Source organism: Odontomachus brunneus, unplaced genomic scaffold, assembly GCF_010583005.1.
Source record: "Odontomachus brunneus isolate Ranch 3 - 2012 unplaced genomic scaffold, Obru_v1 Obru_scaffold_003, whole genome shotgun sequence".
Taxonomy (NCBI): domain Eukaryota; kingdom Metazoa; phylum Arthropoda; class Insecta; order Hymenoptera; family Formicidae; genus Odontomachus; species Odontomachus brunneus.
Window position 1 is genome coordinate 4,671,869 of NW_022639453.1, and position 12,132 is coordinate 4,684,000.

Consider the following 12,132-nt stretch of genomic DNA (forward strand, 5'->3'; position numbering starts at 1 on the left):
TTTCCGATGGAGCATAATTGCCATAAGCTTCGAAAAGCAATTTATGAGCTGCAGCTGCAGTTTTTTTCAAGTCAAAGTAATGAAGCAGCACATGTCGAAAAAACAACTTATCACGTTCCATATTTAATCAAAAGAAAAAATAGCACTGCTCGCTTAAATGAATCTCTTCGCACTGAATTTTATTGACAAATGTCTAACCTCTAAAATGCAGCCAGTTTCAGATGTCAAAATAAATTACACCTACAACTAACGTCATCTAACTGTGAGCCGCAGGAACTAAGTTTACCACTTAATAACACTAAGTGACTTGTTTAATCTTTCCCTTAAGATGAAATTTATTCAAAGTTTATTAACAATATATTCAAATTTATTCAAATTTTATTAACAAGTAAAATAAATAGCTGGGAAGAAGTGTGAATATATAATTGTATTAAATTATAATCATACATAATTACGTATGATTTATATTTGAAATTTGTTTATACCCAGAGTAATGTCAAATAACTTTTTAATAACTTTTTAATAATGTCTCTAACATCAGTAAGATGTTTTTAAATGTCAACTTGCTCTCTAAATACATGGCTTATCTACAAGATTATTCAAGTGATAAGCAAAAATATTCTTAGGTTACATTATACTTCTTGTCATATTGTATAGACAACACAAAAAGGTAGTTATGCGATCTGTTCGCGAATTCACGTTATGAATCAATTCGATGCGAACGAAACGCCGGGACTGCTCTGGGAAAGCGCAAAGGCGACGGAAAGACAAGTGAAAAAATGCACGGAACCTTTTATGGACATAGTGATAAGCAGGAGAGATGAAGCGTGGATCGTTCGGGAACCGCAAATTGGATCAGAAAATTATATTAACGATCGAATGTCAGATCTCGTCAATTCAAATCTCCGGCGCCCTCAAACAAGATAGCCGTTTTCCTCAACGAGAGTTATCAAGCGGAGCGGTTTCGGAGTATTTAGCAGGCACTACGAACAAATTTGACTCCATCTCAACGGACATCTACATCATCGTCGCAGTCGCTGATTGGCTGCTAAGCTTTCGCTTTATCGTACTTGTGCCGGATTGGAAAGTTCGTCAAACGAAACAGTTGACTATTGTTATGTACTCGTTGTCAGTCAAGGTGAAATTCGGCTATGAGTACGTTTTACGTTATACCTTCGAAAAACGGTAGCGGAAAATTCGGAATATGTCGTTGATCTCGATCGAAGCGGTATCGCACGGACGCCTTTTTCTCCCTTCATCCTGTCGAAATCGATAATTTAACCGTCTCCGGATTCTCGAAATGGGAGACAATACTGCGCGTAATACGAATCTTCGCGACACGCGCTTAGGGACGGAGCCTGATGGTTTGCCGAATCCGAGGCATGTATGTAAGACCAACGAGCGGCCGCGAAGTTCTCGGATCCGATCCTTAACACGATAAAATTAAGTCGATTCCAGAACGTATTCTCCAAAGAAATAGAAAAGACTACTGCGCAAGAATAAGTAATATGTTAAGAAATAGAAAAGACTACTGCGCAAAAATAAATAATATGCTAAGAAAATGGACACAAACTTATATGGTATGACTAAAAAATCTTTGCAAATATTAGCATTCAAATTAGCTGGAAAAAATAATATTGATCATCTATTAACTTTTGTTAGTATTATTTATTGCTATTTAGATATCCAAATATATGATCTTTTTTATATTACAATCGATTATAAGACTTTTATTTTTATTCCATCTTTTCCGCATCTTTTGAACAAGTCAAAAATCAACACCACTTTTCTTTTTGTTATTTTTCCATAAGAAAGTTTAAGAAATATATTTTTTCTTTTGCTAACTTTTAAGAAAATAATCCAAACTTTATGTCATATATCATCGTTTTTGAAAAATATTTTTATTTTAACCATGTTTTTACGAAAAAAATGTTTCAATCCATCTTGCCCGCCCTTCCCTTATAGGAATAAAAAAAGAAATAAGACGATATAATTTAATAATTTTTAATTAGTAGTCGTGTTAGTAGCACTCAGTCCTATTTTTAATTTTAGTGGAAAATACGACGAGTATATACGAATATGCATAAGTATTTTTTAGCAGATTGCTCGTTTTTAACACTCTTTTTTTAGCTAGTAAGTGACATCATGTTAATACGTTTCTCTTTTACTCAGTTTCGTTTTAATACAGATCTACATTGAAACGAAAGTGAGTAAAAGAGGAACGTATTAACATACTTTCACTCACCAGCTGAAAAAAATGTTAAAAAGGAGCAATTTGCTCAAAAATACTCATGCATACTCATGTATACTCGTGTATACTCGTTATAATTTTTCGCTGGATACACTGCACGTGCTTCAGAGTGCAAGAAACGACCATAAAAATTAAGAAACGAGTAGAAAATGGGCTAAAAACGGGCCAAAAGTGGGCCACATGAGGATAAAAATGATGGAATATTTTTGTAAGAGTAAGGATTAAATTAACAATAAAAGTACGAAAAATATAATTTTTATTAAAATTATATCATTTTATTAAGTTATATTATCAAAAAATTATATGTGTGCTAATCACAACACATGGACAAAATGTAAAACGCTTATATCGATTGAAGAATTGGCGTAGTGTCTAAGGCAACAGGATTCATAATCCAGAGGTGCCTTAGGCAGGAGGGTTGTTGAGAGTCCAGGTTCGAGTCCTACCAGTGTCAGTGAGAATTTTTAAATGTGATGTAGCATTTAGTAGCATCAAGTAATTTAAAATTTTCAAATAAAATCAGAAAGCGCGCTGTGACCTTTACGAATATATTAGTTTCTATTAGAAAAAAAGTAATACATATTCATACATAAAAGAATATTTTTTTCTACTTAGACGTGTACAGATAGGGCCTACATAAGCGTGCAAGAATAGGGCCTCGTCAGATTTACAAATCGGGCCCTGACTTACAAAAGCATTACATCTCTGTACAGGACCTATCCAGGTTTGCCTGAATGGCGCCTAGACAGAAATGGGGAAAAACTATCTAGGGTCTTTACAAGCCCGCTTTTAAATTCCTATCCGGGATTGATCACTGGATTAAGTCTGCACTTAATAAAATTAGATACAAATATATTTTTTGTTTACAGACGACACGCCGCCGTGTCTACTGCTTTCAAAAAAGGAATTGATATTGATACCATACGACATACCGTTGGTTGGTCTACTCAATCTGAAACATTCTTTAAATTTTGTAATAAGCCGATACAGACAATTCTAGTGATCAATTTATACGTGCAATCTTACAAGGAGATGCCACCACCTGCTAAATTCAATTTCTGAACGAGACATAGCACGTTCACTAGCTGCGATGTTAAGCATCAGCATCCTAATTGGGGTTTGTGCCAATGGGTCTTTGTTTGTGAGAAATTACAGTATAAAGTTTGGGTTGCGGGACTGTATCACGAATATGGCTAAAAATACGACTGTCTTTCAGCGAGGCGCCGTGGCCGAGTAGACTGAGGCTTCCACGTCGAAAATTTTTTAGCCGGAAGCGAGCGTTCAAAATCCGGCGACGAGTTTAGTTATCCTTGTGCGATATTTTTTTTTTCTTACCTTAGGGCATGTAATTAATGTTTTTTGAATATGATACATTTGTTTTGCATATATCTCGTTTTTATGCTATTAATCAGGGATAATTAGGGAAGTGTCAGGCTTGTTTAACGCAAACACGAATATAGACACATATTTTGCATTGCTTACAATGAAATATATATTTTAGTACATCACTTTTGTATAAAAATATTGTATACAACATTGTCATATAATAAAATAGTCATATAATAAAACATATAATATAATAACATATATTTCATATATTAACATATATAAACATATATAAACATATATTTCATATAATAAAACATTGTCGTATAATAAAACATTGTCATATAATAAAACATTGTTATACAATAAAACGTTGTCATATAATAAAACAATGTTATATAATGAAATATTGTAATATAATAAAACATTGGCATGTAATAAAACATTGTCATATAATAAAACATTGTTATACAATAAAACGTTGTCATATAATAAAACAATGTTATATAATGAAATATTGTAATATAATAAAACATTGGCATGTAATAAAACATTGTCATATAATAAAACATTGTAATATAATAAAACTTATACGCTATAAACATCTTTCATTTTTTCGCAATGTTGCGGATGGATTCAAAATAATGCATTCATTGCATGCAGTTGGTGCAAACATTTGTTATGTTTTCATTGTTTTTATACAGAATTCCATCCGCCACATTGCGAAAAAATGAAAGATGTTTATAGCGTATAAGTTTTATTATATATGACAATGTTTTATTATATGACAATGTTTTATTATATAACAATGTTTTATTATATGACAATGTTTTATTATATGACAATGTTTTATTATATGACAATATTTTATTATACGACAATGTTTTATTAAATGAAAAATGTTTTATTATATGACACACACATACACACAAATGTTTTATTATATGATAATGTTTTATTATATGACAATGTTATATACAATATTTTCATACGAAAGTGGCGTATTAAGATATATATTTCATTGTAAACAATGTTTTATTATATGACATACACATACACACAAATATTTTATTATATGATAATGTTTTATTATATGACAATGTTATATACAATATTTTCATACGAAAGTGACGTACTAAAATATATATTTCATTGTAAGCAATGCAAAATATGTGACTATATTCGTGTTTGCGTTAAACAAGCCTGACACTTCCCTAATTATCCCTGATTAATAGCATAAAAACGAGACATATACAAAACAAATGTATCATATTCGAAAAACATTAATTACATGCTCTAAAATAAGAAGAAAAAACTTCGCACATGGACAACTTGTCGCGGTGATTCGAACGTTTGTTGCTGAACGTTCGAAAATGTTCAACGTGGGAGCCTCATTCTGCTCGGCCACGACGCCTCGCTGAAAGACAATCGTATTTTTAGCCATATCCGTGTTACAGTTCCGCAACCCAAACTTTATACAATAATTTCTCAAAAACAAAGGCCCATTGGCACAAACCCCAATTAGGATGTTGATGGTTAACATCGCAGCTAGCGAACGTGCTATGTCTCGTTCAGAAATCGATTTAGCAGGTTGTGGCATCTCCTTGTTAGAATAGTTATGTTTAGTTACTAATGTGTTGTAAAAAAATGTTCAATATAAATAAACAATTATTTTTTGAGAGTTGTCATATAAACATCTACATACATTATCGAGAACGAGACGCGTAATATATTTAAAAGGTGGAACGAGCTCACCGAAAGTGGGCAAAGTTCGACCCCAATTATATGAACCGTTTCGTTCGAAGATGATCTATTTACTCGTCCCATTATTCCCCATAATATTACCCAGGATCATCAAGACAACAATTCCTTTGTAACTTTTCTTATCTCTAAGTTATATGAACATCGTTGACGATACATGGAGGGAGATCCTCATAGAGAGGTGCTATGCACATCAACTTTTTTATGCTCCAAACGTTATAAGATTTTGGCATGACTAAGGCAACTACATATATTATCATTTTTGAACGTCACACTTCATATAATTAAGGTCAAACGAGCTCACCGAAGGTGGACGAAATTCGACCTTTTAATTGTTAATATAACAATGTCTCTAATTTTCAGGCATGAAAATATGGTTGTTTGGCATAAAAATTCTTTGAAAAGTTTCATTACTTTTAGTTTAGACGGATTTAGTTGAGCCTGGTGCGTGATATGAAACGGAATTTTTTTAAGATACTTATTTGCATTTTACTTACTTATACCTTATTTGCATTTGTTTCTATATTGTTGGTCACGCGCTGACAGTTAATTGATCAGCGACTTTGATTGGTTTAACAAAATATTTGGTGAAATATGAACGGACCAGAATGTCGGTTGAAGTTATCAAAATTCTGTTCAAGTAAAAAAGATTCTGGTTAATTAAACAAGATTTTTAATTAACTTTCAACAGAATTGTGATAATTTCAACCGGAATTCTAGTTCGTTTATATTTTACTAGACATTTGGTTAATCAAACAAAATTCTTTTCTTCGAATAAATACTAAAGTAATAATATAGTAAGATATTTGTTTATTAATTTATTGTACGTGATCTCACAATGGAAATATATAAATAATTTGTGTTACCAAAATCGAAAAGCATTTGTAATTCTGAAAGGGTTGACTTATATTTCAACTTATATTTACTTAATATTTTCTATTCAATATAATGTATACTACCTACGCTGTAAGTTTTGAATTCCTTTCTTGAATACCATGTATATAATTATACATTATGTTGAATATTATAATTCCGTATAGGTAAGAATTAACGTATACAGTGCTTTTTGGATTTGGACATTATATCGCATTATATTTCTTGTATCGCAACAATATGCATCTGTGCCAGATATGCATCTGTGTTCTTCAGATTTTAATTTTACTGCTAAATCGTATTTTTTAATATTCTTATAAAACAGATCTGCTCAGTTTCCGTCGTTAATCTACTATCAAATTATTAAATTATGTTAATAAGCTCTGTCGACAGAACAGTTTAATGTAAACACAGATGACTATGGCTTTGCTGCGGCTTTTCGATTAAATCTGCTGCTAATCCTTTCATTTATTGTATAATGTGTTGTCTGAAATGTTTATTTGTTTATTGGGTAATATTCTCTGAAAGATGCATCTATTAGCATGTATATTATGGCATTTATATGTTGTTATTAATATAATGTTATATATTAACAAAACTCATTGCTCGTTCAATTGAACTAACAAAGAGATGCCACAACCTGCTAAATCGATTTCTGAACGAGTCATAGCACATTTGCTTGCTGCGATGTTAAGTATCAATATCCTAACGGGATTTGTGCCAATGGGCCTTCGTTTGTGAGAAATTACAGTATAAAATTTGGGTCGCGGGACTGTATCACACATATTGCTAAAATTGCGACTATCAGCAAAGCGGCGTGGTTGAGCAGACTGAGGTTCCCACGTCGAACATTTCTAAGCTGACAGCGAGCATTCGAATCCAGGCGACGAGTTGTCTATGTGCGGTTTTTTTTTCTTACCTTAGAGCATATAATTAATGTTTTTCGAATATAATACATTTGTTTTGCACGTCTTTCATTTTTATGCTATTAATCAGATATCATTAGATGAGAAACAACAATAAACCATATACAAATGCTTACAAAATATAAGTCAACATATAATTTGTAAATAATATCACTGAAATGTACAGCAATCTATCTGCCGTGCAATGTTTTTTATAGGCAGGTTAAAAGTATGATAACGAGAATGTACAACAATTCTGATTTATTTATAAGCGATAAAAGTATACATTTGTACATTCGAGGTAATACAATGCACATACAAACACTTTCTCACTATTTATCATCAGTACCAATAATATTTTTAAATGTACTAAAAATATATTTCATTGTAAGCAATGCAAATTATGTGTCTATATTCGTTTTTATGTGTTTGCGTTAAACAAGTTTGATACTTCCCTAATTACCCCTGGTTAATATTAATAGCATAAAAACGAAGGACATATGCAAAACAAATGTATTATATTAAAAAAATATTAATTACATGCCCTAAGGTAAGAAAAAAAATATCGCACACTCATACCTCGTTGCCGGCTCAAAAATGTTCAACGTGGGAGCCTCAGTCTGCTCAGCCATGCCGCCTTCCTGAAAGATAGCCGCAACTTTAGCCATATATGGGATATAGTCCCGTGATCCAAACTTTATACTGTAATTTCTCACAAACAAAAACCCATTGGTATAAACCCTGTTAGGATATTGATGTTCAACATCACAGCTAGCGGACGTACTATCACTCGTTCAGAAATCGAGTTAGCAGATTGTGATATCTCCTTGTAAGACAAACGCTCGCATAGCTAACATATTTCATTATCAGTCATTTCACAATGTATTTACATGTATACCGCGATATGTGTACATAATCATTTTATGCATAATCATCTGTTCTCTGCCATCATATTCGTAAATGTTACTCCAGAAATGACGAAGCCCGTGCAACCAGCAGTGGCGCCCGAAATTGGGCGTGACGAGCAACCCGATGAACGGGACAATGAAATTGTCATCGAGTTGGATCGGGAAAATCAGTACGGCCGTACGCAGCCAAGGGCTAACGAGCCTCAAGGTAATCATTTCCGCAAAACGGAGAATTGTTCACAATTGCTTCATACCATTAACATCATTTTCAATCCTCGTGTCAAAGCTGACGAATCTTACTCATGATACATGATCTAGCTTTGAATAATTTTTTTCACATAATTTTTTATTTATTTTTTTAAGTAAATTTCATATTATATTTAAAATTAATCTGGTTTACTTATGCATTATCTTATATTATCATTCCTTATCATTCAATTGAATGAAGGCGATAATTCTATATAAGTTAAGAATATGAAATAGGATAATTTTGTACGAATCTCTTTTCTCTTTTCAGAGATAACCGAATTTGGAAGTTTCAAAATTGATATTTCTTTCTAGTTTTACGTTTAATTAACTCTCAATACCAAATCTCAATACCAGGTCAAAATGTTGTTAATTTTTCAATTAAAAGAAAAAGAAAACAAAATCTTATACTTGTTAAAACTTCAAATAAAGTCTTAAGATTCTTTTCGTCATTTTTAATATATTCTTTTACGTAAAAACGTCATCTTCTTTGCACTTTCTAGATATACTATCACTAATAGCAGCTTACTTTATATACTAACACTATTTGTACTTTTTATGTGGCAAATATATTTACTGTGAAGTTAATTGTATTTTTGTCGCTTATACTTTTAAGTTCATGTGTCTCTCATATGTGTTGCTTTATTTTTGCTTTTTTGTTTCGGGCATCTTAAATTTACGTTAATAAAATTATACGATTACGCAATTAGACTTGATAAGGAATGACAAATGAAAAATATTGAATTATATGTTTTCAACATATATTGCTATCTAATTACAGGTGTGACCGTGACACCAGTAGTCTATTCAGCTCAGACATTAACAGGTGCTTTGATAGGCACTTGCTTCTGCTCCCTAGTGGCTGGTTTCGCTTTTGGTTTCTGGTTTTCCCAAAGATTGCGTGGAACGCCATATCCAGAGCCTTCCGAGCAACGGCAACAGCTAAACCGACTGACGGAGAGCTCGGAATCACCTGGATTCAACAACAAGTCCATCAATTTGGTGCTAAACGTACCACCTAAGAATCCAAATGGCAAGAATGCCAATTCGTCCGCGGAGAACAAACCAGTACAGAAAGTGAAGAAAACGTACATATGATACAGAAGGCGACATAGAGCCGTCTGAGGCTTGCCGCAGGACCCTACGGGTTCTGGCGCATCTTCCTCCTCCTCTTCCTCCGATCTCGCGGAGTCAGATGAGCGCAACGACGAGGACGACGGTGACGACGACGAGGACGATGATGGAACGACGCCAACGAGTCTTACTACCGGCATCACCACGGATCACACAAGTAATACGCATAAACGCGACGAGGATCATTATGAGAGCGTTGTGAACGACGAAATTTGCGCTCTCGAATACTTTGGCTCCTACGACGTGCAGCAGCAATTTGCTGCAGTACCGAGATGCGATCGGTATCTTCGGTCCGAGTGCGTCGAAACCGCACTGATGAATGAACCGACGACACGCGAACTTGGAGATTCCGGCAGCAGCGACAGTGCCAATAGTCTCGACGATCTTTGTGGACATCGCCTCGCTGCTCGCACCATCGACGACGACGAGGACGACGGCGACAGTCGGTTTGACCGACATGAGACGACGGGAAACGCGCGAGATCACTACATGGTACCTACACGGGATCCGCGTGAGCTCAACGAACGGATCCTGTCGCTCTTTAATCCACAATTCTTGCCGAACTTTAACGACATGATTACGTACGTGGCCACACCCATAAATAGCTCGCCACCGTCCCGGTCTCAGTCTATAGTCCATCGCAGCGTGGATGATGGTCTTCTAATTAAGAATACGAATTATCATAAACGCGGCGGCACGAACTCCATGTGCTTTCGACGTGGACTGACATACGAGGCGCAACGGAAGTGATAGTATCTCTCGACTTTATATCGCATCGCATCGTATCGTATTGCATCGCATCGCATCGCCAGCGTATTTTATGAAAGCGGAAGTCCACTCTTACTATTTACGGTTTGGTCGCAAGGAACGTCGGTAATTTTGTGCGCTTAAGAAGTAGCAGTGTTGGTACTTGAGAAATAATTGTACGTATCTCTTATCTGTGACACAATCTTGAAGATAAAATACGGTCGTAGATATTGTATTACATGCTGCGAGACCTTTCTTCTCTCTTTATGTTAATTTCATAATAAATATACGGCGAGAAGATGTGTTGAAAAGAACACATTGTAAAACACATATCTCGCACATCATATTCTAAATTGTCAAAGGGGCAAAAAAGAAGTTAGTTAATTGTGACATGACAGGCCAAGAATCCTTCTTTTTCTTTAGAATATCTTCAAACTTTCCCGAGTATGTCCATCGCGCGCCCATCGTTACACTCACGAACGGTCATCGTGGAATTATTCTTGTATAAAATTCGATCTTTTGAGGTTCTCTTTTTATTAATTTGTCGAGGATAATATAATTGTGATAACAATATAAAATCAAATGTGAGAAAAACATGTATGCCGACAACGACGACGACGATGACGACTACGACACAACGACGACAATGACGACAACGACAACAACAACGACACGACGCACAACGTTAATAACAACAACGATGGTGACTATGACAAGAAGGCTGAAGAATCGAATCGTAGTAATGTGATATCTTGTGAGGACTGTGTTCGTAGCAGTGACTTGTTATGTGCTTAGACTGATGCAAAATAAAATGAAACACAGTGTAGAGACATTTAAGCATTCGCACGAGAAACGAGGCGTGCCTTTCGTGTATTAATTGTTGGAAGATTTTGATCTATAACAGGAATGGAATATTACTATGGCCGGTACAGATTCGGGCAAGTGCCTCATTCATGCGTTTTGTTTAAGATATCCGATAACACGGAGCAAAGAATAGAGAGAGATTTAAGTAAGACTAATTCGTGTATCGTTGTGCACTTATTATCGTGCTGTGAGTATTGGTAATGATGGAAATAACAGACGAGAACACGATTTGATAACTCTCCTCGCGTGAGATTATAATGGTAACCATATACAATTTCTTCGAGGAATGTACGTAAAGTTTAATCGAACATTTTAGGAACATTTTGTATACTTAAACAGCGTTTCTTTGCGTCTCATTATCTTGCGATAAATTTTACATAGTGACATCTAAGTAAAAGGTACAACAAAGTATAAAAAATGTATTTGTTGTAACTTTCGAAGTATCGCTCGACAGAAATTACTTTATTTCGTCGTAGTGATGCTTAAAATTAATTTCTAATTAGTTAAGCTTGTTATATACATTTAATGCGCAACGTTTTCTTTCTTCTTTTTTCTTTTCGTTTTTTATTTTTTACGCGTCTTTGGTACAGCGAAACTTTTTCCACGTAGACACTCTACCAGAGGGAACTAAAATAAACAAGATTTTAAGGAAGTATTTTCGTTTAGAGCTAAAAAATGGCCTGTCTTGAAATCTTCTTAAAGAAAGTTATTATAGATATACATAAATCTTACGTACTTATTTTGTTCATGTTTATAGGATTTTTGTAGATTTTTTATGTGTGTATATCAAAATATAAAAACTTTCTAAAAATATAACACTTTCAAAAAAAAAAAAAAACCATAAGAAGAACATCATATGTCGTTGTTTGATGTTAACTGACTGATTGAAGTGATTCTACTTATCTGCAATAAGAAAAAAAAGAATTTCTATTACTTAAGAGTTTGATTATATAGCTTGGAATAAGAGAAATAAAATGAGAGTATTTAAAAAGGTATGATTGTCAGAAGCATGTTTCTTGCCGAGATATTACTGAGATATTCTTACTTTGTTTTTATATTATTTTAACAGCTATGAAAAAATAGTAATTTTAAGAATTTATGATAAATTCGTTAACCG

At 34.0% G+C, this 12,132-nt stretch overlaps 1 protein-coding gene across 4 annotated transcripts in view; it reads left to right on the top strand.

Annotated features, from left to right (window-relative positions):
* The window catches only part of LOC116843614 (semaphorin-1A-like), a 711,737-nt gene extending 699,884 nt beyond the window's left edge, over positions 1-11,853 (top strand). For 3 of the 4 annotated variants that reach the window (XM_032814150.1, XM_032814158.1, XM_032814166.1), the window contains 2 exons: positions 8,089-8,232; positions 9,052-9,553. In XM_032814150.1, coding sequence (XP_032670041.1) covers positions 8,089-8,232; positions 9,052-9,368 — 461 coding nt within the window. In that variant the 3' untranslated portion in view covers positions 9,369-9,553. Of the gene's footprint in view, positions 1-8,088; positions 8,233-9,051 lie in introns of all 4 variants that reach the window. The other variant, XM_032814175.1, reaches the window with a different exon arrangement.
* Positions 11,854-12,132: the final 279 nt, after the last annotated feature.